The 25,259-nt window shown below is 54.3% G+C and overlaps 1 protein-coding gene across 2 annotated transcripts; it reads left to right on the top strand.

The window, feature by feature from the left end:
* Positions 1 to 1,701: 1,701 nt before the first annotated feature.
* Ing5 (inhibitor of growth family member 5) lies at positions 1,702 to 21,707 on the top strand. 2 transcript variants are annotated; one of them, XM_046426779.2, is made up of 8 exons: positions 1,702 to 1,821; positions 3,518 to 3,589; positions 4,313 to 4,479; positions 5,753 to 5,864; positions 6,037 to 6,130; positions 13,010 to 13,145; positions 13,267 to 13,328; positions 18,703 to 21,707. In XM_046426779.2, exons 1-8 carry the CDS (start codon positions 1,785 to 1,787, stop codon positions 18,743 to 18,745), a joined length of 723 nt encoding a protein of 240 aa, XP_046282735.1. In that variant the 5' UTR covers positions 1,702 to 1,784; the 3' UTR covers positions 18,746 to 21,707. The 2 variants fall into 2 exon arrangements, with proteins under 2 accessions (XP_046282735.1, XP_046282736.1); XM_046426780.2 differs by lacking the exon at positions 1,702 to 1,821 and adding an exon at positions 2,150 to 2,251.
* Positions 21,708 to 25,259: the final 3,552 nt, after the last annotated feature.

Raw genomic sequence — 25,259 nt, 5'->3', positions numbered from 1 at the left:
AAATTGTGGGGTAGGGGCCATGGAAACTACTTTCTGCTCAATTTTTAGGAAATCGGAAAAAAAATAGTAGTGATAATAGATGAAGTGGTAGCATGCAGCCGTGTGTGTCTGCTTTCTTATTAGGCGTTAGATGTGTCCAGATTGATGTACCCAAAATAACACCTGGATCCATCCCGATGACATCCCAGGCTGGCACTTTAGGGAGGTGGGAAGCTTTACCACTTCCTCTATGGTTTGATTGTTCATAATGAGCACAGAACTGGCAAGAATACATGCTTCTGGGCTGGGGATGTGGCTCAAGCGGTAGCGTGCTCTCCTGGCATGCGTGCGGCCCGGGGTTCGATCATCAGCACCACAAAGATGCTGTGTCCACCGAAAACTAAAAAATAAGTATTAAAATTCTCTCTCTTTAAAAAAAAAAAAAAGAATACATGCTTCTGTTTCCCAATAGTTGGGAAGGGGAAGAATTTACAGAAGGGAAGAAAGCCTTAAAAATGAACTTTATTTTGGTACTAGGGATTGACTCTGGGACACTTTACCACTGAGTGACAGTCCCAGTCCTTTTTGAGAGGGTCCTGCTAAATTGCTGAGGTTGGCTTTGAACTTGCTGTCCTCCTGTGTCAGCCTCTGGAGTCAAAGGGATTACAGGCATGAGCCACCATGGTTGGCAAAAATGAATTTAATTTAATTTTCACAGTGCTACGGATGGAACCCAGGGTTTTACTCATGGTAGGCAAGTGCTTTACGGAGTGCCACCCGACCCCTTAAAAATGCTGCTGCTTTTGTGTGTGTGTGTGGTGCTGGGGATTGAAAAAATACATTTTAAATAATGAAAGTCCTGATTCTTTAGTCAGTTATGCTAGCTTTTTCAACCAACAACCTTGAGTCTCAGGGGTCAAGGGTGACAGCCAGAGTGTAGGCCTTCTGCAACTCTCTTCATCTAGGGGAACTTGGAACCTCAGGATATCATCCACCTCTGACTCCCATGAAGTAACAAGTAGAGGCAGGGCTGGCACTTCACCCAGGAAGCTCTGCTAAGATTTCTCGCAGGGGATGGACTGGAGGAGGACAAATGCAGAGACTGGGTAGCACTAGCCATGATACCCTGGACATAAAAAAAAAAAAAAAAAAAATCACCCTTACTTGGTCTACCCAGACAACACAAAACACACACATTGGGTGCTGGAGATTGAACCCAGGGAGCTCTACCACTGAGTCACATCCCCAGTCCTTTTTATCTTTATTTTAAGAGAGGATCTGGCTAAGCTGCTTAGGGCCTCGCTAAATTGCTGGTGCTGGCTTTGAACGTGCGATCCTCCTGCTTCAGTCTCCGGAGCAGCAGGGATTAAGTGCGTGCGGCGCCAACCACGCCCGGCTCACCACCTAGACACGTTCTGACGGCCCTTTCCGGGTAATTCTGCAGGCACTGTGGTGTGCAGCTCTGCACAGCGTCTTCCTGGGCTGCATCCTTCACACTGCTACAGAAGCACCTGCGCGCCAGGTGAGATCGGGCACCCAGGTGAGCGTGACGTTCTCCTGCGCAGCACGGTGCGGGGAAGGGCGGCTCCGCACGCGGCCCCCGGCAGCACGCGTCCTGCCAGCGCCCGGCACACCACGTGTCAGCGCCGTCCCGGGGCGCAGGCCGGCCCCGCCCCCCGCCGGCCGGAAGCGGGGGGGATGGCCCCGCCCCCGCCGCCGGCCAATCCGCACACGCGGCTCATGAATAGTGAGCGCGCCGCCGCCCCGCCCGCTCGCGCAGATCCCGATCGCGGCCGCGGACGAAGATGGCGACTGCCATGTACTTGGAGCACTACCTGGACAGTAAGCGCCCGGGCCGCGCCTCCGCGCGCGGGCCCGCCCCACCCCGCGCCCCACACCCGCGCGCGGACCCCGGGGCTCGGGCGGGAGCCGGGGCGGCGGGGCGGTGGCGGGCCGGTCGGGCGGCGGTGGGGGGGCGGGCGCGGGGGGCGCGGTGCGGGGTCTGCCGCCTCGGCCGCGCCAATTCCAGGTGCGTCACGGCGGGGCGGGGCTGGCGGGTCGGCCCCGCCCCACCAGGCCCCGCCCCCTGGCTCTGCACCTGCGCGCGGCTCGCCCCGCGCTCTGGGCACCCCGCTTCTGCCCAGCTGCCCGCTGGCCGGGTGCGTGCGGTCGCGGCCTTGCCGGCTTCCCACCGGTGCCGTCCCGCAGAGGCCGAGGCAGGGGCGTCCTGCTTAGTGGGTTGACGTCCAAGGCAGGCCCGCGCAGTTTACAGGTGGTACCAGCTCGGGTCCCCTGAGAGCGGGAGAGTGATTATTTCCCTCATTGCACAGAGGAGTAAATGAGGCCCCAGCGGGGCGTGGGGTCCATCCCTTCCTCAAGGGACGCCCGGTTCCACCCTTTGCCAGAGGAGCGGGGCCGTCCCTGTTCCAGTGCCCACCAGGGGGCCTCCTAAGGCTAGTTTAAAATGAGGTTTTTCCTGTGCTAGTCCCCAGAGCACCTGCTGGGTGCAGGTCGGGAGCGGGACTCCCGTTTCCCTGCAGCTCTCTAGCAGGTATCACGGGTGGTTTAAAAGTTAACAGAATATTACGGGACACAAAGGAACGACAGATCAGGTGCTGCGGGTGCTGTCCCCTGGGCAGAGTGGAGAGGGCCAGGGGAGAGTATGGGGAGACAGATGCTGCTGTGAGTTTGTGCCCTGGGCCAATTGAGGAAGCCACAGTGCTTGACACCAGATTTGAAAGATTGGATTTAGGCTAAAAAGTATTGCCTTGGGGTAGACCAGAAGAGGGAGCCAACGTGGACATCTGCTGGGGGAGTGTCCCGTTGGACTAGGGGTGCAATGCAGACAGGAAAGCAGGTTGGTGTTCTCTCCAGCTGTCTCACAGGGTCACTGCTGGCTGCAGGGTCTATCTGTCACATGGGCTGCATTTCCAGTGCTCAGCTGTCATATGTAGCCAGTGGCTGCTGTGCTGGGCAGGGAGGAGAGAACATGCTTGCCTTGTGTCCAGTGCCTGGTGCATTGCACTACAGGGCAAGGGAGAGATCAAGGAGGATGGGGTTCTGGCTTTGGAGATCAGAGTTCACTGAGGGGAGTGATCTGAGTTGAGTGGGTGGGGCTCCTGGGAGGAGCTGTGGCTGTCTCCCTGCCTCTGCTGGCTTGCTGGCTGTTTCTGGCATTCCCTGCTAGCTTCTCCAGTTTTGGTGGCTTTTCAAGCCAGCCAGTACAATTTGGGACCCACCTCTAGAAGGAAGTCTTTTTTTTTTTTTAAATATTTATCTTTTAGTTTTTTTGGTGGACACATCTTTATTTTTTTATTTTTATGTGGTGCTGAGGATCGAACCCAGCGCCCCGCGCATGCCAGGCGAGCGCGTTACCGCTTGAGCCACATCCCCAGCCCCTAGAAGGAGGTCTTAATCTCTCTGCTCTCAGACATGAGCAGAAACAGAAGCCAGTGAGCACATTGTTACAGACACCCAAGAAAGGCTAGGTGGCAGATCTTGCCCTCCTGGGAGGTACACGACTCCATGTTTGTTTCAGGCATTGAGAACCTTCCCTGTGAACTTCAGAGGAACTTCCAGCTGATGCGAGAGCTGGACCAGAGGACAGAAGGTGGGTTTAGCAGAGCTGGGTGCTGACTCCAGCCAGCAGCTCCCAAAGCCAGAAGAGGAGGCAGTGGGGGATTGGAGGGCAGCCAGGGAGCTGAACCACTAGTGTCTTTGAGAGAGCGCTGGTACTGTTAAAGTCAGTTGTAGCTTCTTGGAGTTTTACACGTTTTCACGTCACATCTGTGTGTTTACACATGCGTGTGTACATATGCTGAGGGGGGGAGTGCTGGGGCTGGAACCCAGGGCCTTGCTTACGCCAGATAGGTGCTCCACCTCTGAACTGCATCCCATGTGAATGACATCTTAGCCATCATCATTTTCAGTCACAGCACTTCTTGCTTTTTTCTTTTCTTTTAAAAATTTCCTACTTCCAAACTGTACACGTAGGTTGAGTATCCCTTATCCAAAAGAAGAGTTTGAGATTTTTCATGTTTTCCAATTGCAATATTTGCATATGTATAACGAGCTATTTTGGGGATGAGACCTAGTCTACATACAAAATTTACATTTAGTGTGTACCTTGGACCCCTGACCAGTCAGAGTGCTAGAGAGTCCCAGAGCTCACAAGTGCATGCCATGAAGTGCACACCCCTGGAACACAGCTGCTCTGTGGGCAGTGGTGGCCATGTTCCAGGCAGGGCTTGGTTCTTGTTGGGCCAGCTCTTGCCACCACTTGGCCTTGTAACGCTGCTTTTAGCCTGGTGACATGTGGTTCATCTTCCACCAGATAAAAAAGCAGAAATCGACCTCTTGGCTGCAGAGTATATCTCCACAGTGAAGACCCTTTCTCCAGACCAGCGTGTGGCGCACCTGCAGAAGATCCAAAGCGCCTACAGCAAGTGCAAGGAGTACAGCGATGACAAGGTGCAGCTGGCCATGCAGACCTACGAGATGGTGAGGCTCTGGGTGCTGGGCGGGGGCTCCCTGGGGCACTGCCTCCTGGGCCAGTTTGTCCATGTGGGTGCATGCTATATGAGCACGGCACCCCTGATCTGCTCCAGCCCCAGCCTGGGCTCTCTGTTGCCCCTGTGGGCTGAGCTTGCAGTCTGTCCCTGGACCCCTGTGGTACAAAGTCATCTTGTGATGCTGTGGGCTCCTGGAGTTTGAAGCTCACTCTGGGGTTCTGCTGCCTAGGTGGATGCCTCAGACTGCCAGATTTGGGGATTAAGCAGACTCTTTCTAAAAGGTTAGATTTGGGGCTAGAGTTGTAGCTCAGTGGCAGAGCATTTGCCTAGCATGTGTGAGGCATTAGGTTCGATTCTTAGCACTACATAAAAATAAGCAAATAAAATAAAGGTATGCTGTCCATCTACAACTATGAAAACAAACAAACAAACAAACAAACAAAAGTTAGGTGTGGTTCATTGTCAGTACGATGCACAGTAGAGTTTGAGGTTGTAGGTCATCTCCAGGTATGGAAGAGTGCTGTCTCTCCGCCCCGTGGATGGTGGTGTGGCAGTGTGGATGAAGGAGGTCGGGTTCTGGGTGTGATGGCTGTTGCTCCATAGGAGTGTCTCCTCTCAGGAGCAGGGCAGCCACGTTGTCGTCTTCTTAGGTGTTGCTCCCACTGGTCCTGTGCCTGAGGCACGGTGGTTCTCTTCACGGCTTTTGTTCCTTCAAGAGCTTCTCATTCTTTGGGTTTTTAGGCTAGGATCCTCCCCCGGGGAGGCTGTGACCGGGAGCCGGCAGGTGGCGCGCGTCCCTGCTCTGGGTTCCCGCGGGCCCGAGGGGTGCTCTGGGTGTGGCTGGTGTCCTGGGCTGGCCGGGGTGGGGGCCGAGCTTGCAGAGAGATGCTGCTGTCACCTGCTGAAGAACAGCTGTTCTGGCTCCTCCTGAGGTGGAGGTCCACTTTGTTTTTTGGTTGCTTTGTGGTGCTGGGGATAGAGCCCAGGGCCTCATTTATGCATGCAAGGCAAGTGTGGCCCCTGCACCCAGCAGTTGTCCCCTGCTTACCTTTGCATTTCACACCTGTTACTCTTTGTTGCCTATGCTCAGGTTTTTTCCAGGCAAGACTCTTGTTAGGAACATGTGGTTTCCAAAGGAGCCCTGCTTTGGCCTGTCCAGCTCACCCATGACTGGAGACCCAGCACTAGGGCTCCTCATGTGCCTCAGTCTCCAGGAGCTTCACTTGGACCTTTGAGTCCAACTTCCCAGTGTGTGTTTGCAGGTGGATAAACACATTCGGAGGCTTGATGCTGACCTGGCACGCTTTGAAGCCGACTTGAAGGACAAGATGGATGGCAATGACTTTGACAGCCCCGGAGGACGAGGGTTGAAAAGCAAGTGTGGTGTTCTTCCTGTTTGTCCTTGTTGGCTGGGGTTTTGAGCAGTTGTGCCTAACAGATGCGTTAGGAACTTGGTGGTGGACATCGTATTTGGGTGAGTCTTGTTCTGCTGTAGTGAATTAGTGAAAGAGATTTGGGGTGATTTGGGTCTTTTCCTGTTTTCCAGAAGGACGAGGTCAGAAAGAAAAAAGAGGCTCCCGGGGCCGTGGCAGAAGGACCTCAGAAGAAGATACTCCCAAGAAGAAGAAACACAAAGGAGGGTAAGGGGCTTTCTGCCCTTTTTTATCAAGGAGCATGGTGCACACTGGTTAGGGTGTGGAGGCAGCAGGACCGTGAGCCTTGTGCTCGCCCAGGCCAGGTGGCTCCTGGTCTGTGGAGCTTGGCATGTGCTGAAGGGTCCATCCTGCCAGCACGCCAGGCCGGAGTATGTGTGCAGTAGCCAGTGCCTACAGAGCCACTCTGCCCCTCATGCTGCCCTCAGGAACTGCAGAGCCCTGGGTGCCACAGCAGGTGCTGGCCAGGCCCCTTTCCAAAGGGCGCATCTGTATCCCTCTGTTGGTTTTACGTACATGTGTTTTGCATGTATTCACTGTTAAATTGTGTGACTGTGTTTATTAAATGTATGTGTCATTTATCTTGAACTTCTTCAAGATATTTTATTTAGCGGCCCCAGAGGCCTAGCGTCTCTGAAGTGACCTTCGCACTAGAAAGAACACAGCAGCTGCCCGGGGCCTCTGCAGGCATGGCTGCGGGCTAGGGAGAGGGCCAAGCCGTGCTCTCCTGACACAGGTTATCAGACTGGGCCTCACTGCTTTTCCTTGTGTTGGGGTGGAACCTCCAGGCTCTGCCCTGTGAGGCGAACATCCCTCCACTGGTCACACAGCCCCTTACTTATACTTCTAGATTGGCTTTACCAGGGGCACATGGACATGCAGTGAGATGTTCTCATCTCAAGTGTTCAGCTTTGTGCTGTAGCCAGGGTCTTTGTTACTGATTCAAGTTATTCTTGAGTCAGGTTTGGTACTAGGTGTTTTCCAACAAACTTGTCTGTCTTGATGAGTACAGTGGCACACGATACCAGCTGCTTCAGAGGCTGAGGCAGGAGGATCGAAGGTTTGAAGCTAGCCATAGCAACTGAATGAGACTCCATCTCAAAATAAAATAAAATAAAGGGCTGGGTATGTGGCTCAGTGGTAAAGTGCCCCGGGTTCAATTCCCAGTACCAAAAAAGCAAACAAAAAACCTGATAATTTATGAGGAATTTTTTTTTTTTTTTTTTTTTGTGGTATCAGGATTGAACCAGAGGGTGCTTTAGCTCTACCATTCACATCCTACCCATTCTTGCATTTTTATTTATTTATTTTTGGTACTGAGGATTGAACTCAGGGGCACTTGACCACTGAGCCACATCCCCAGCCCTGTTTTATATTTTATTTAGAGACAGGGTCTCACTGAGTGCTTGGTGCCTCTTTTTTGCTGAGGTTGGCTTTGAACTTGCGATCCTCCTGCCTCAGCCTTCCAAGCTGCTGGGATCACAGGTGTGTGCCACTGCACCAGGTGGTTTTTTTTTTTTTTTTTGTAGTTGGACAGAATGTTTTTACTTTATTTATTTATTTTCATGTGGTGCTGTGGATCGAACTCAGAGCCTCACGCATGCTGGGCAAGCGCTCTACCACTGAGCCCAGCCTCGCACCTGGCTTTACATTCATTTTGAGACAGGTCTTGCTAAGTTACCCAAGCTGGGCTTGAACCTGCAGTCCATGTGCCTCAGCCTCTGGAGTCACTGGGGTGACAGGTGTGGCCACTGTGCCTGGCATATCCTCAGGTTTTTTGACAGCAGACTGCCATGACCTCATGTTATTGAGGGTCTGCTGTGGTGAGCCGTGCTGATGACTGCCCTCTCCTGGTCCTGTTGCTGGTGGTCTGCTCTTGTCTGTCCTGACCTCGAGAGAGCTGGCCTTCAGTCTCTGTGGCTTCTGCTGGGGGTTTTCCTCTGTGTCTGTGTCTGCTCTTTGTTGTGTCCTTCCATCTGCTCAGCTTGGGTTCAATTTGCTTTTCTTTTTCTGGCATTTTAAGATGTGGGTTGCCTAGATCATTTATTTTTATACCTTGTAATTTGTTTTAGTTGCAAATTCCATACATTTTGATATGTTGGGTTTTAATTTTCATTTTATTTGAAATATTAAAAAACTTTCATTCTGATTTTCCTTGACCTAAAACTCATATAGAAGTATGTGTCTCAATTTATAATTTGGGATTTTCCTGATAACTTACTGATTTTACTTTTTTAAGTGTGTTGTGATCAGAACATCCTGTTCTGAAACCGTGTGCAGGCAGTGGAGATGAGCGTGGTGGCCCCACGCAGGGCACTTGATGGAGTGTGGTCCCACTCTGCTGGGTGGTGTCCTGAGGGCCAGCCGGGCCCCAGGCCCACAGTGCTGCTCAGGCTGTGTGTCTTGCTGATGCTCTGGGTGTGGGGCCTCCCACCTCCAGCTCAGGGGAAGGTCTGTCTCCTCTCCTTCTAGGGCTCTTTTCCTTTTTTTGGCACTGGGGATTGAACCCAGGGGCTCTTTACTACTGAGCCACATCCCAGCCCATTTTTATTTTTTGTTTCGAGACTAGGTCTCACTAAGTTGCTGAGGCTGGCTTTGAACTTGTGCTCCTCCTGCCTCAGCCTCCCCAGTCACTGGTATTACAGGTGTGTGCCACCATATTTGGCTCGCCCTTTATTTTCAACACATTTATTTTTTGTTTTGAGTGTGTTTATTTTTCTCTCTTTCTTTTTTTTGGGTACATAACCATTGAGTTACACCCCCAGCCCTTTTTTATTTTTATTTTTTGTGGTGCTGGGATTGAACCCAGTGCCTTGTGCATTCAAGGCAAGCACTCTACCAACTGAGCTATATCCCTGGCCCCCTTTTATATTTTTTATTTTGAGAAAGGGTCTTACTAAGTTGCTGAGGCTGGCCTCAAACTTGCCATCCTCCTACCTCAGCCCCCTGAGCTGCTGGGATTACAGTTGTGCACCAGTGTGCCTGGCGAGTGGGTTTCTTACATGCAGCAAATAGCTGAGTCCTTTTTTCCTAGACTGGCGGTCTCTGCTCTGTGATTATGCTGTGTGGACCCCTCACATTTAGTGTAGTTGATAATGTGGTGTGTCTAGATCTCCTCTCTTGTAGCGTTTTCTGTTTGCCCATCTGTTTGTTCCCTGACAGTTGGATTCGTCAGGCATGTTCTTAGTGTTTTCTTTCCTGCTGTTGTACTAGCTGATCTAGGAGGTGTGCTGTTGTGTGAACTCACACAGAGGACCCCACATAGTGTGCTGGACACACTGGGCATGTGGATACCGTGCTCTGCCTGTGTCCATCCTGCTCTGTGCCAGTCAGGCACCGTTCTGGGTGTAGCATGAGCCTTTCCTGAGTTCAGTCTCCCAGGCGCACCAGGTTCTGACCTGGCATATGTGTGTTGGGGGGCTGGACTCTGGTGGTGGATGGTGGGCAGTTAGCAGGGGCTGAGGGGCTGGGAGGTGGTGGCCATGCTCCTTTGGGTGAGCAGGACGTCAGGGACCCCCTGTGCCAGGTGGTGCTGTGTCAGGTGACAGTAGGTGGAATCTTGAAGACTGAGTCGACCCTGCAGCTACACATAGAGGTCACCCCTGGGTGCTGTCTAGGCCCCTTTGCCTGGACTGTCTTCTGCGGTCGGTAGTCACGGGTCACCTGTGGAGACAAGTCCTCTGGGTTCTTGTTTCTCTGGAAATGTCTTTGTCTTGCCTCTTTGTTTTTTGCATGGTGCTGGGGATTGAACCTGGGGGCTCTGGGCCTGCCCGGCAAGCTCTGTGCTGAGTCCCAGCCCCGCTCCTCTTTTCCACTTTTGAAGGACAGTTCTGCTGGAGGTAGATCTTGAGGTTTGTCTTGCTTTCTATTTTCATTAATGACGATGTTCTATGTTCTTTTGTCTCCTGTAATTTCAGATGAGAAGTCAGCAAAACCTTTGTTCCCATTATTATTGACATTTTTTTCTGTAAGATTTCTCTCTCATACTGACTGATAGCAATTTGAAAATGATGTGTCCCCCGACCCCCTAGTACTGGGGATCGAACCCAGGGTCTCATGCACATTTGGCAAGCACACTACCACTGAACTGTACCCCCAGCCCTTTAAATATTTCGAGTCAGGATCTCACAAGTTCCAGGGAAAGGACTTGAACTTATGACCCTCCTGCCTCAGCCTCCTGAGCAGCCAGGATCACAGGCAGAGTTCTTATTGCCTGTCTGACCTTGGGTGTCAGGGAGACGTGGGCGGAGTCAGCACTTTCCTGGCCCAGGCAGGTTGAGCCGGGTGGATGGCTGTGTCTGCAGCAGACCCAGTGCCCCTGGGGCCTCAGGTTGCCAGGTGATGCCTTCCTGGCTCTGAACCCTGCACATGTCCTGTGAGTGGCAGCTGCATGAAGGCCCTGGCATGTGGTGGTGATGCTGGCTTGTGTGGCAGGGTGGGCTCTTGGTCCCAGGAGGTGGGTAGATCCTCCCTCAACTGCAGGTCTGTTCTCCTTGCCCCAGTGCCTCTGACATCTGTAAATGGTTTTTTTTTTTTTTTTTTGGGGGGGGGGGCGGTTTACTGAAGATTGAACCCAGGGTGCTTAACCACTGAACCATATCCCCAGCCTTTTTTATATTTTTTATTTAGAGACACGGTCTCGCCTCACTAAGTTGCTGAGGCTGGCTTTGAACTCGTGATCTTCCTACTTCAGCCTCCCAAACCTCTGGGATTACAGGCTGAGCCACTGCGCCTAACTTAAATGTGGTTTTGAATTTCCTGGACTTGATTTTTCCGGCTTGGAGGGCAATAGCACATGGAGCCTTTGGCCTGCTCCTCACTGAGAACGCTCCCCAGGGCACCCTTGGCGAGAGGATTTGCACTGGGGTTTCCAGGAGGCGTGGGAGCCCTAGCCCCTCTCTCTGACACTACAGGAGGGACCCATGCATGGTGGGACCGGCTCTCAGGTTGCAGCTTAGAGGTAGCCATGGGCCCGCCCAGCAGGAGCTGCATTGTGCCTGGTGCCAATTCCTGTCCAGTAGCAGGAGGAGGCCATAGCTCACTGCTTCCAGGCTTATCTGCTGGACAGGTTGCAATAGCCATGTGGATGGTGTGGTGAGGGGCCTGTGGGACCTGGCTGCATCTGCTTATGTGCAGGTCCAGGTCCTCTGTGGCCCCTGAGTGGCCTTGCTGCACCTGGGCCATTTTATAGGTGTTGAAGCCAGCGGGGTGCCCTGAGGCCCCAAGCTCTGTTGTGTGCAGCCATTGTGGAGGACTAGAGGGGTCCCAGGAGGTAGCCAGGTGGATGTGAACCCAGGACTCCTGGGGCCAGTATGGGAACTGGTGTGGCTACAAGGACATGGCCCTACAAGGACAAGGCGCACAGGAACTTGCCTGTGCAGTGGGTTTTCACAGTGTGGGCTTGGAGTCCCTGCTTCATTCCTGGAGCCCTTTTCCCTGGGGGACCTAGGATGGTGCCTGGTTCCAAGTTCCTGTGGCTCACTTACCTCCGGGGCCAAGCCAAGGGGCCATCCTGAGAGGAATATCCCAGATCTCAAACTGCTTCCCGTCTTCGAGACGAGCGCCGCAGAGCCTGACTTTCTACTAAGGCGGGCCTGCATGGGGCCAGAGGGCCGTTTCTTCTGTAGCCTCTGATCCCAAAGTGTGGACACTGGGGCTCCTGCAGTGCTGGGAGGCACACTGGCCTGTCTGGCAAGCGGAGCCCGTCACACCTGGAACCAGTGGAACCAGCGCTAGCTGGTGGCCAGCCACTGATAGCTGGGGTTGCCCAGCCCCTGAGGATCAGCCGCCTGTGGGGTCCTTGCTGCATGACAGGGATCTGGAGCAGCAGGGCAGGCTGCTGCTCTGGGGTGTGGCTTTCCAGTTGAAGGAGTTTGAGTGGACAGACAGCGAGACCTCTGTTGTCAGAGGGTTTGCCACCCTAGAGGCTGCAGCCAGGCTGCGTGATGACGCAGACAGGAAAGGTGACTGATCCACGGAGTGCCACATGCCTCAGGAAAAAACAGAACTGTTTCCAGACCTGAAGGACGATTGTGACGTGCTTGGAAGCAAGGTTGACAGAGCACGTGGACTTGGACAAGTGTTTGTGGCATGGATTTCAGATATAAGAGAGAATCCTTTGTTTCCAGAGATGCAGAGACGGTGGAAGAGCTGATTACCTACGGGGGAAGGGGCTGGGCTCCTGGAGCCCTCTTGAGCTCTGGGCGGACATTGTGCTGGAGTGTGTGTGTGTGTCTGAGTGGGTGGGAGGTGCTGCCGAGCCTGTGGTATGGTGTGGCCACAGTGTGGTGGCAACAGGTTGGGGGGAGGGGGGAGGAGGGAGGGGTCTGGGCCCAGCTGCTGCTCAGAAACCCAGGGAAGGCTGAGCAGGAGTGGGGTGACAGGCTCCCAAGCTGCTGGGGCTGTGGATTTGGGGTAAAGGTATCTGTGTACATGTGTGGAAGCCTGGGCACAGGATGCACTGGACTTCTCATGGGGGCATGGCACATCAGGCAAGTGGTGGGAGTGCTGGGGAGTGCCATGACCCCGGATCAGTGTGGGATGGGGTGCGGGCAGGCTTCTTGCAAACGTCAGCTGTCCCTGGTGGGTAGGGTTGCATGTGAGCCCCAAGGGAGGTGGCTGGGAGCCGAGGAGGGCCGACAGGACTGGTAGACCTCAGGGTCCTGTCCCCTAGTCCAGCGGCCTCGGCACCCTGGTGGTGGGAGGGGGGTGCACCCTCCTATCTGCTGCCCTCACTGCCCCTCTCATTCCTGGTTGGGGATCTGGGGGTCATCAGGTGCAACGTCGCCTGGTGGCTGCTCACATCCACACCAGTTTTCTCGCCACAAACTCCTAGGAGAGCACGGTGTGGTCAGAGAGGGTTAGAGGTTGTCCTTGAAAAATGTGCCTGCAGAGCAGCACTGGGAATTTCACCAGATCCTAGCTTGCGGTAGGGAAGCTGAAGGAGAGTTGGTGAGTAGCCTGGAGCCCACCGCAGGTTTCCTCCGGGGCAGCGTCGTCTGTCTGCGCAGCCACTGGCGAGGGGACCGGGCCGCAGGCAGAAGGTGGCGCCCTCCCGCCCCGCCATCAGCGCCTTGCCTCCCGCAGGTCTGAGTTCGCGGACACCATCCTGTCCGTGCACCCCTCGGATGTGCTGGACATGCCTGTGGATCCCAACGAGCCCACGTACTGCCTGTGCCACCAGGTGTCCTACGGGGAGATGATCGGCTGCGACAACCCAGATGTGCGTGCGGAGGGCGGGGCCGTGGGAGGGGCGGGGCCCTGGGCGCGGAGGGGGCTCTTGCGGGCGGCGCCGGCATGCGAGGCCTCTGACCCTGTGACGTGGCTTTCCCTTTCCTTTCCAGTGTCCCATCGAATGGTTCCACTTTGCCTGCGTGGACCTCACCACGAAGCCCAAAGGAAAGTGGTCAGTATGGGGTGCTGCAGGGAGCCTGCTGCGCCGGCCTCCCCCGGGGAGGCTGTGACCAGGAGCCGGCAGGCGGCGCGCGTCCCTGCTCTGGGTTCCCGCGGGCCCGAGGGGTGCTCTGGGTGTGGCTGGTGTCCTGGGCTGGCCGGGGTGGGGGCCGAGCTTGCAGAGAGATGCTGCTGTCACCTGCTGAAGAACAGCTGTTCTGGCTCCTCCTGAGGTGGAGGTCCACTTTGTTTTTCGGTTGCTTTGTGGTGCTGGGGATAGAGCCCAGGGCCTTATGCATGCGAGGCAAGTGTGGCCCCGGCACCCAGCACTGGTGGTGAAAATCTGAAATGAAGGTGCTGTTCTTGTGCCCGGGGCATTCTGGAGCAGGTGGAGCATAAGCCAGAGTCCCCGCAGAAGGGCTCTGCCTGATGGACAAGTGGCTTAGGAGGTTCATGCGTACGTTCACGCGCATATGTGGTCCGGTGCTCAGCAGCGGCAACTGTTCAGCTGTCGTTCCTAAGACTTCATTTATTTATTTATTTGTTTATTTTGGGGACAGATACTGGGGATTGAACTCGGCGGGCACCTGACCACTTAGCCACATCCCCATCCCTATTTTGTACTTTATTTAGAGACAGTGTCTCACCTCCCCGCTGCTGAGGGTGTTTTGAACTCGAGATCTTCCTGCCTCAGCCTCCTGAGCCACTGGGATTATAGGTGTGCACCACTGCAACCATCCAAGATTTTATTTTAGAAAATTTTGGTTTTAGTTAGGCACTGTAGTGAATGCCTTTCATCCCAGCAACTGGGGAGGCTGAGGCCGGAGGATGGTAAGTTCGAGACCAGCTTCAGCAACTTAGGCCCTGTCTCAAAAAAAAAAGAAAAAATAAGAAAGGACTAAGGATACAGCTTGGTGCAAGAGCACCCCTGGGTTCAATGCCTAGTAACATGAAAATGGGTACACGGATACACAGGTGGGACTGGGATGCAGCTTGGCCTAGTAACATGAAAATGGGTACACGGATACACAGGTGGGACTGGGATGCAGCTTGGCCTAGTAACATGAAAATGGGTACACGGATACACAGGCAGGACTGGGATGCAGCTTGGCCTAGTAACATGAAAATGGGTACACGGATACACAGGCAGGACTGGGATGCAGCTTGGCCTAGTAACATGAAAATGGGTACACGGGTACACAGGTAGGACTGGGATGCAGCTTGGCCTAGTAACATGAAAATGGGTACACGGATACACAGGCAGGACTGGGATGCAGCTTGGCCTAGTAACATGAAAATGGGTACACGGATACACAGGCGGGACTGGGATGCAGCTTGGCCTAGTAACATGAAAATGGGTACACGGATACACAGGCGGGACTGGGATGCAGCTTGGCCTAGTAACATGAAAATGGGTACACGGGTACACAGGTAGGACTGGGATGCAGCTTGGCCTAGTAACATGAAAATGGGTACACGGATACACAGGCAGGACTGGGATGCAGCTTGGCCTAGTAACATGAAAATGGGTACACGGATACACAGGTAGGACTGGGATGCAGCTTGGCCTAGTAACATGAAAATGGGTACACGGATACACAGGCGGGACTGGGATGCAGCTTGGCCTAGTAACATGAAAATGGGTACACGGGTACACAGGCAGGACTGGGATGCAGCTTGGCCTAGTAACATGAAAATGGGTACACGGATACACAGGCAGGACTGGGATGCAGCTTGGCCTAGTAACATGAAAATGGGTACACGGGTACACAGGTAGGACTGGGATGCAGCTTGGCCTAGTAACATGAAAATGGGTACACGGATACACAGGTGGGACTGGGATGCAGCTTGGCCTAGTAACATGAAAATGGGTACACGGATACACAGGTGGGACTGGGATGCAGCTTGGCCTAGTAACATGAAAATGGGTACACGGATACACAGGTGGGACTGGGATGCAGCTTGGCCTAGTAACATGAAAATGGGTACACGGATACACAGGTAGGACTGGGATGCAGCTTGGCCTAGTAACATGAAAATGGGTACACGGGTACACAGGTAGGACTGGGATGCAGCTTGGCCTAGCTAGTAACATGAAAATGGGTACACGGGTACACAGGCAGGACTGGGATGCAGCTTGGCCTAGTAACATGAAAATGGGTACACGGGTACACAGGCAGGACTGGGATGCAGCTTGGCCTAGTAACATGAAAATGGGTACACGGGTACACAGGCAGGACTGGGATGCAGCTTGGCCTAGTAACATGAAAATGGGTACACGGGTACACAGGTAGGACTGGGATGCAGCTTGGCCTAGTAACATGAAAATGGGTACACGGGTACACAGGTAGGACTGGGATGCAGCTTGGCCTAGTAACATGAAAATGGGTACACGGGTACACAGGTAGGACTGGGATGCAGCTTGGCCTAGTAACATGAAAATGGGTACACGGATACACAGGTAGGGCTGGGATGCAGCTTGGCCTAGTAACATGAAAATGGGTACACGGGTACACAGGTGGGACTGGGATGCAGCTTGGCCTAGTAACATGAAAATGGGTACACGGATACACAGGTAGGACTGGGATGCAGCTTGGCCTAGTAACATGAAAATGGGTACACGGGTACACAGGTAGGACTGGGATGCAGCTTGGCCTAGTAACATGAAAATGGGTACACGGGTACACAGGCGGGACTGGGATGCAGCTTGGCCTAGTAACATGAAAATGGGTACACGGGTACACAGGTAGGACTGGGATGCAGCTTGGCCTAGTAACATGAAAATGGGTACACGGATACACAGGCAGGACTGGGATGCAGCTTGGCCTAGTAACATGAAAATGGGTACACGGATACACAGGCGGGACTGGGATGCAGCTTGGCCTAGTAACATGAAAATGGGTACACGGGTACACAGGTGGGACTGGGATGCAGCTTGGCCTAGTAACATGAAAATGGGTACACGGATACACAGGTGGGACTGGGATGCAGCTTGGCCTAGTAACATGAAAATGGGTACACGGATACACAGGTAGGACTGGGGTGCAGCTTGGCCTAGTAACATGAAAATGGGTACACGGGTACACAGGTGGGACTGGGATGCAGCTTGGCCTAGTAACATGAAAATGGGTACACGGATACACAGGTAGGACTGGGATGCAGCTTGGCCTAGTAACATGAAAATGGGTACACGGATACACAGGTAGGACTGGGATGCAGCTTGGCCTAGTAACATGAAAATGGGTACACGGATACACAGGTAGGACTGGGATGCAGCTTGGCCTAGTAACATGAAAATGGGTACACGGGTACACAGGTGGGACTGGGATGCAGCTTGGCCTAGTAACATGAAAATGGGTACACGGATACACAGGTAGGGCTGGGATGCAGCTTGGCCTAGTAACATGAAAATGGTTACACGGATACACAGGCAGGACTGGGATGCAGCTTGGCCTAGTAACATGAAAATGGGTACACGGGTACACAGGTAGGACTGGGATGCAGCTTGGCCTAGTAACATGAAAATGGGTACACGGATACACAGGTGGGACTGGGATGCAGCTTGGCCTAGTAACATGAAAATGGGTACACGGATACACAGGTGGGACTGGGATGCAGCTTGGCCTAGTAACATGAAAATGGGTACACGGATACACAGGTGGGACTGGGATGCAGCTTGGCCTAGTAACATGAAAATGGGTACACGGATACACAGGTGGGACTGGGATGCAGCTTGGCCTAGTAACATGAAAATGGGTACACGGATACACAGGTGGGACTGGGATGCAGCTTGGCCTAGTAACATGAAAATGGGTACACGGATACACAGGTGGGACTGGGATGCAGCTTGGCCTAGTAACATGAAAATGGGTACACGGATACACAGGTGGGGCTGGGATGCAGCTTGGCCTAGTAACATGAAAATGGGTACACGGATACACAGGCGGGGCTTGGATGCAGCTTGGCCTAGTAACATGAAAATGGGTACACGGATACACAGGCAGGACTGGGATGCAGCTTGGCCTAGTAACATGAAAATGGGTACACGGATACACAGGTAGGACTGGGATGCAGCTTGGCCTAGTAACATGAAAATGGGTACACGGATACACAGGTGGGACTGGGATGCAGCTTGGCCTAGTAACATGAAAATGGGTACACGGATACACAGGTGGGACTGGGATGCAGCTTGGTGCAAGAGCACCCCTGGGTTCAATGCCTAGTAACATGAAAATGGGTACACGGATACACAGGTAGGACTGGGATGCAGCTTGGCCTAGTAACATGAAAATGGGTACACGGATACACAGGTAGGACTGGGATGCAGCTTGGCCTAGTAACATGAAAATGGGTACACGGATACACAGGTGGGACTGGGATGCAGCTTGGTGGCACGGTACCCAGGTTCAATCCCCAGATCCAAAGACAACACAGCAAAACTTGGTTTTGTCCCCTTATGTGAAGTGCGTGGTCTTCAGTGCAGTTGTGGTAATCCTGCCTCAGCCCCAGGGCTGGTTACAGTGATCTGCTGGTGTGTGCATAGATGGATGCTCCCACAGAGAGCGCTTGGGTGTCAAGTGTGTGTTGTTTTCCGGGGTGCACACTGTGTCTGCCTAGGGGTGGCTCACTGGAGTTCTGAGAAGGGGCGTGGCAGGTACCTGGCTGTGCCCACCGGGTAGGATGGTGGTCCGGGGCTGAGGAAGGGGCCTGGTGTAAGCAAGTTTGTGTCTGCAGAATCTGCAGGTGGGACTGCTGCCTACCTATGTGAGCAGGACTGGGAGCTGCTGGTTGTCCATCGCTGTGCCTCCAGGCAGGACTCGGGTGGGGCACAGTGCCCTCTTCCTGGTCTTTCAGATCTTGGTGTGCAGCTAGTTGGGTGAGGTGTGAAGCTGGTGGCTGCTGGGCAGGCCTGTGTTCCTGACTGCGGGAGCTCGGAGCCTCTTAGTGTGGAGGGCCCTGAGTGCTCTCAGGCCCACAGCCTGTAGGAGGTGATACCAGCTATCAGGTGTGAAGGGGAGCCTCCTGAAGTCATGAGTGGCCACCGGATCCAGGAGGTCCAGGAGAGTCTGAGGATTCAGAGCACAGGGGCCCTGTGGGTAGTGCGGGTTCCAATCCACCTGACAGGCCTGCACCCACTCCACACCCACATGTCCTCCCCTGCCTGACTGGGTGTCATCTCCAGGGTGGGCACACAGCCCTGCCAGTGACCAGGGCCGGGTGGCCACTGCTGATGTGCATTATCCACTTCAAGCACCTGTGGTAGCTTTTCCCCGAGGGAAGCTGCCCACTGTGTCTAGTCTGCCCCGGGAGGTGTGGGGGCGGGCTGGGTGCCCTGTGCACTGGCAGAAGTGACCCAAGGGCCGATCCATGTGTCCTTCTTGCCGCAGGTTCTGTCCACGGTGCGTTCAGGACAAGAGGAAGAAGAAGTGAGGAAAGGCTGTGTTCCTGGGGAGATGAGCCCACCGGCTCTTTCGTCCACGTCGCAATACGTTTTTGATTTTAAAACTACCTTATTTGACTGATATTTAATAACTCAATGGCCAGTTGTAATTCTGGATATTTCTTAAGCGAGAAACCACCAGGCCCTGTTTGCACAGAGGAGCAATCTCACAGGACCTGCCACAGTGACTTTCTTCAGACCCTGAGCTGAGCGTGGCGGCCACTGAGCCAGCCCAGGGTCCTGGGGTGGGTGTTGGTGAACTTGGGCTGCCAGGCCAAGTGCTCAGTGTGGGGGACGTTTTACCTGGTACACTGCCACCACTTTGCCACCAGAATTACCATAAGCACATCTGACTTTCTGAGAGTGCAGTATGGCTGGGTGCCGGGACCTGACTCCAGGGACCGTGGACTGGGCTCGACACCTCCTGTGTGTCTGGTGCCGGAGCTCTTCCCAGGAGCTCCGGCCTCAGACCACGCCTCTGTCTCTGCACTGCCTTTTCAGTCTGGACGCAGGTCTGGTCCTCCCGGGGATTCGCCTCTGGAGTGGCTGGACCTGCCTTGGCCCCAGGCTGGGTTCTGCTGCTCTGGGGCCTCTTTTTACTGTGAAGATGAAATTGTTGTAAGAGCATGAAGACCTGTGTCTGTCTGCAGTGAGTCGTCTGCCAGGAGCTGCTGGGGACCCGTGCTGCACACCTAGGGCTTTGGTCGTGCCACTGTCTGTGAGTCTGCTGTGCCCAGCAGCAGGGCTACGATGGAGCCAGGTCGTCGGCATTCGCACACCAGCACTGCAGCGTCTGGGGACGTTGGGGATGTGACATCCATGCCAGGACCTCAGGGCGGCTTCCAGGGGCCTCCTTAGCTGCAAAGCCTCTGGCACGTACACCAGAGTCCAGGGTTTGCTGAGAACCCAGAGGCTGCTCCTGTTCTCCCACCAGAGGAAGAACCCAGGGTGGGCGGGAGGCAGCCCAAGGAGGGCCTCGTCTGTCCACGGAGGTCACTGGGGCCACCTGCTTGTCCCCTCTGCTGGCCATGTCTGTATTTTCCTGTCAGTGCTGTGGCCCTGACTGTGCCGGGGGAGCACTCTGCCACTGAGCCACACCGGCCCTTTGTACCCCTCCCTGGGGTTTCACTGAGGGGAGGAATCCAGCAGGACGGCACCGGGCAGGCACCGGGCAGCCCTGTGTCCTGGGCTCATGTCCATGTGGAATGCAGGCCTCTGTGGTTCCCACAGCTCAGTCTGGCAGCTCGCTCCTAGTGGCCTGCCTTCAGGGCACAGGGGGAGGGCCTGCTCCTGTGCCCACGGTGTGAGTGGCCGGTGCTGGCCGTTCGCAGAGTCAGGTGCCAGGTGGGTGAGGGTGGAGGGCTGGCCATCCATCCCTGTCAGGTCTCCAGGCTAGAAGCTTCCTGAATCCTGGCCGTCCTGCGCTCAGAAGCAACAGGGTAGAGGCCCGCTTAGTCTCCGCCACAGCTGTGACACGGGACGTGTGCTTCCATTTCATGGTTGTGGTTGACACAGGTATTTAAGGATTACAGAGAATAAATTGTGGGAAACTTTTCTTTGCTCTTCCTCCTCCCGGGTGCTGGGTCACCCAGGGCCTCACGTGCTGCTGTTACCATTTTTTTCAAGGACAGGAATTTTCACCGGAGGCTGCCGACCCTACCTCGGGCAGGCTGCTCCCGTCTCACGTCCTCACATCCTCCCTGGGGAGTAGGTGTGTGGCCTGTGGCGGGCCCAGGCTGGTCAGTGTTCTGTTCTGGCATCCTGGAGGTGAGGACTCCCCTGCCACTGTGTGTCCCTCTCTGTGGCTTTGGTTTTTTTTTTTTTTTTTTTTTTAAGTTTTTGTTTTTTTATGTTTACTTTTGCCAGTTAAAATAATATCACCAAAAAAAAATATGCATATAGCTTTGGGAGAAACAACAGGAAGTGCATGCAGAATTCTTTGGGGGTGTTGTCTGGGCCCTGATGGGCTATTGTCCCACTGGTGCTCCTGTCTGGGTGGGGGAATCTGGGGTGGTTGGCTGGAAAGGAACTTGGCCCCAGACACTGCTCCAGAGGCCTGGCTGCCTTCACCTGGAGCCCTGCAGGTGGCCGCAGAGTCGGCCCACCTGGTGCACTGAGGGCATCTGCCAGCCCTGGGTTACTGGCAGTGTCCCCCCATGAGGGTGTGTGTCCTCTGTGGTGTGAGTCCCTGTGGGCGAGTACACGGGAGGAACGGGTCTTGCTGCCTCTGAGCTGTGTCCATCGGCGATCCCAGAAAGACGGCCTGCTGGGTGTGCAGGGAGAGGCTGGTAAGCACCCTACACCTGCAGGTGTGCTGGTCTGGAGTGGCTTAGACAAGGACCTGGGCCAGATGACACCCCGAGCAGCTGGTTGCCCCCGGTCCCTTCCCCTGGGCAGGTTGGGACTGCAGGCAGGGACTTGGGAGGCTGTATCAGGCAGGCCTGCTGGAGCAGCGAGGAGCCTGGCCTGTCTCTGAACCCAGGCAGGGACCACTTTGAGCAATAACACCAACCAGGGCACGGCTTCCCAGGCAGAGCATGGCCCAGGTTACCCTCGTCGTGCTGGGGGTTGTGGCTGTAGTTTGAAATAGCATGAGGGATGTTCGTTCTGGGCACTGAAGACTTGAGGTTTTCCCAGATGCTCAGAGAGCAACCATGGGCCTCCGCCAACTGCGCTGAGAGGAATTTCACAGCAGGGGAGTAGTAGGAAAGTGTCCTTCTAGGTGTGCAAAGCCTTTCCCTGGCTGTTCTTTGGTTGCTCCACCATGCTTCATCCAGCTTTAACATGAATGTCACTTTTTATTTTCAAGGAATTATTATCTATGTTCCCTTTGTAAAGGAAAGATGCTATTGTAAATCTTTTTATTAAATAATGTAAAGATGCATATCTGTATTTTTGGATCATGTTATAGATTATGGATATATTGTTTAATAAAGTATTTTTTGGAACAAATGCTTACAGGTGGATCCTTTTGAGAAACAGTTGTTACGTTCCTGATTTGCACCGGGCAGAGTCACTAACTCTGAAGGGCTGTGCAGAGTGCTGGAGGAGAGTTGTCGGGAACTTCATGGTCTGTGGCCTGGCTGGGACCTGGGCCTCACCTGGGTTGGGTGCTTGGGAAGGTTGGTGTCAATCCGGGCCTGCTGTGTTGAAGCCGTTGAAGTGGGTCCCCACCTCCCAGGGGAGAGGTGCATAAATGGGCCGGCACGGGTGGGTGGTGTGCGGGTGGATGGTGTGCGAGGGAGGCTGTGACTTCCTGGAGCAGGAGGCTTGCTCTCCAGGACAGCATAGGTGTCAGGAGCCCTTGGGGAGCTGTCACCACAACATTACCTCAGACGGGAGGCTTAACAGAATTAATCTCCCAGTTCTAAAGGTTGGAAGTCCGAGATCAAGGTGCCAGCAAGGTTGGTGTCTGTGGGCTCTTCCCTTGGGCTGCAGACAGCCACCTTGTCACTGTGTGCTCAGATGGAGGGCAGGAGCACTGGTGTCTTTCATGGGCACATGGCCCTATCTAGTCAGGGTGCCAGCCATAGAACTTCATTGACCTAATTACCTCTTTGAAGGCCCCGTTCTTAATATTGGGCTTAGGGTTTTCATCTAAGAATTTGGGGGGCGGGGGAGACGTAAGGAGCTGCGTAGGACTATTCCCCCAGGCAGTGTTAGCAGAGCAACCTGGTTAGATGGGCTTCCTGCTGAAGAGGAGGTGAAATTCTAGTGCAAGGGCCAGCAGCAATTGCCACCAGTGCTGCTCTGTCCTCTGGGCATGCCCCAGGTCACCTGCAACCGCCTGCCAGGTGCTGAACCCTGGGAAAAGGAAGACCCAGTTCTTTCTTGGGTTGGTCAGTTTTTCATCACTGTGACCAAAATTCCCCACAATAAAATGCTTGTGTTGCATGAATGGTGCTGGGCTGAGATGCTTCCCACATCCCTATCTGACCTACCTGCGCAGGTGGGCAGCTCTTAAGGAATGTGGTCACTGAGACACAGGACATGGCCCCAGCTGAAGCTGCAGGTCCAGTAGGGTGTGGCTTCATCCATGTCCTCCTGGCCTGCAGCAGGCCACTGTTGGCTCGCTACAGTCTGTGAGATTATGGACCCACTGGCTTCCAAAGGTGGAGAAGCAACCACACACCTCTGTGACCCCTGCACGGCCCTGCGTGGGCTCCTCGGCATGCCGAGGTCTAAACGTCCCGTGGAACATCCTCTGGTCTTCTTCACTGAGGACAAGTGGAACTGGATGAGTTGGACAGACAACACTGGAGACCCGTGGGAGACAGGGTGGGAGATGAGCCCTTCTCAGCACACTGTCAAGAAAGGGGACAGTTGTTTTAAGGATTCAGTTTAGGGTGTGGTAGGCTCAAAGGGCAGAAGGGAACCTGGAGGCAGCAATGATCGAGGGAGCAGCAACCAGCGACAACCTGGCCAGGCCCCAGTGGGGCATGGGGGAGGGCTGCCTGGACCCCAGCAGGGATTGTCTCAGCAGAACCTGCTGATGCTGCCATGGTGCCCGGAGAGTAGGCAAGGCTCAGCTGGCCTTAGGGCTGGGCAGGTGCTCAGGAGAGGGCCACCCTCTAAGCTCCCTGCATGGAATCCCAGGTGTGGGCCCTCCTTCAAGGAAGTGTTCCTGCTGCTGTAACTTCCTGGTGTCCAGGGTGCCAGTGACCCCTGGGGAGACAGGCTTCTAGAGAGGTGGAGACCCTTAAGGGGACAGAAACCTCTAGAAAGATGGAAACCCCTGGGGACTGATACCCCTAGAGAGATGGAGACTATCTTGAATGAGCTGTGCCATTGACCAAACACGTCTGTGTCTTTCCCCAGAGTCAGGATTTATTTATTTTGGCTCATTTGTGGTCACAGCTGGGCAATCACACCTTCTTCCATTCTGGTCTTAATTCCACATCCACACACTCAAGTCACACATCACACTTCACAAGGATATACAGATAGGTCACAGAAAGACCGAGAAACAGTTAAGACAGCTGTGGGGTCACAGGATGCTGAGTCCAGGGCACAGGCAGAGAGAGGACTGCAGAGTCGCAGGGCCACTGCAGGTGGTCAGATGAGGGCGGTCAAGGCAGGGGTTCCCGACAGCCTACAGTGTCAGGCCGTGTCAGCTTAGAGTGTCAGTTCAAGGCTCGGAGTGGGACTTGGGTGGGGGTCAGGGGACTCCTCTAAAACCGGAGGATGAGCTTCAGAAGTTTGTTGCTGTGGCAATTTTCCTGGGCAAACCTTGGTGACCAGGTGACCAGGCGACGGGGTGAAGGTGCCTCCATGTCCACCCCTGAGGTGTTCCCCTTTTATGGACCTCGAGGGAGGGCTTGATTCGTTTGGTGATCTGGTGTGTTCAATAGCCCAAGAGACTGGTTTTTCACGCCTTCTGTCAGGACACAGGTGGTCACTTTTACTGAACAACTAATTTATTCTCAGTTTGTGCCTAAATCGTGGTGCCAGGGAGAAGGTGTTGTTCACTTGAAAAAGCACAGTACGGAGTCATCCACCAATGCAAAATGAAACAGCTCATGGCAAACTACCACCTAACAAGATGGAGGACTAAGGTTTAGGCACAATGTAAGAACTGTCCACACCCCAAGGGGGCACGGAGCACAGGTGAAACATGAGGACTGCTGTACACCATGGAGTCACTAGGCAGGTGCGTCATGAGAGTTGCTGTTCCACACACCACAGAGTCACCCAGGGCAGTCTCCGCCTGAGGTCTGCTGTTGCACACACCATGGAGTCACAAGGGCAGACACGGCCGGCTGGAGAGTTGCTCTTCTACACACCATGGAGACACCCTGATCAGGCACAGCTGACAGTCGCTGACCCATACACCATGGAGACACCCTGATCAGGCACAGCTGACAGTCGCTGACCCATACACCATGGAGACACCCTGGTCAGGCACAGCTGACAGTCGCTGACCCATACACCATGGAGACACCCTGATCAGGCACAGCTGACAGTCGCTGACCCATACACCATGGAGACACCCTGATCAGGCACAGCTGACAGTCGCTGACCCATACACCATGGAGACACCCTGATCAGGCACAGCTGACAGTCGCTGACCCATACACCATGGAGACACCCTGATCAGGCACAGCTGACAGTCGCTGACCCATACACCATGGAGACACCCTGGTCAGGCACAGCTGACAGTCGCTGACCCATACACCATGGAGACACCCTGATCAGGCACAGCTGACAGTCGCTGACCCATACACCATGGAGACACCCTGATCAGGCACAGCTGACAATGGCTGACCCATACACCATGGAGACACCCTGATCAGGCACAGCTGACAATGGCTGACCCATACACCATGGAGACACCCTGGTCAGGCACAGCTGACAATGGCTGACCCATACACCATGGAGACACCCTGATCAGGCACAGCTGACAATGGCTGTCCCATACACCATGGAGACACCCTGATCAGGCACAGCTGACAATGGCTGACCCATACACCATGGAGACACCCTGATCAGGCACAGCTGACAATG

The sequence above is a fragment of the Marmota monax genome, unplaced genomic scaffold, assembly GCF_021218885.2.
Source record: "Marmota monax isolate L192 unplaced genomic scaffold, Marmota_monax_Labrador192_F-V1.1 WCK01_AAM20220418_F8-fsc00298, whole genome shotgun sequence".
NCBI classification, from domain to species: domain Eukaryota; kingdom Metazoa; phylum Chordata; class Mammalia; order Rodentia; family Sciuridae; genus Marmota; species Marmota monax.
The sequence above is the reverse complement of the archived record's forward strand: the minus strand, read 5'-3'. Positions and strand labels throughout refer to the sequence as shown.

Coding starts and splice junctions, on each gene's coding strand:
- Ing5 (XM_046426779.2), top strand. CDS start 1,785: ATGGCGACTGCCATGTACTTGGAGCACTACCTGGACA. Junction 1,822..3,517: donor CTTGGAGCACTACCTGGACA/GTAAGCGCCCGG, acceptor TGTTTGTTTCAG/GCATTGAGAACCTTCCCTGT. Junction 13,146..13,266: donor TCGGCTGCGACAACCCAGAT/GTGCGTGCGGAG, acceptor TTTCCTTTCCAG/TGTCCCATCGAATGGTTCCA.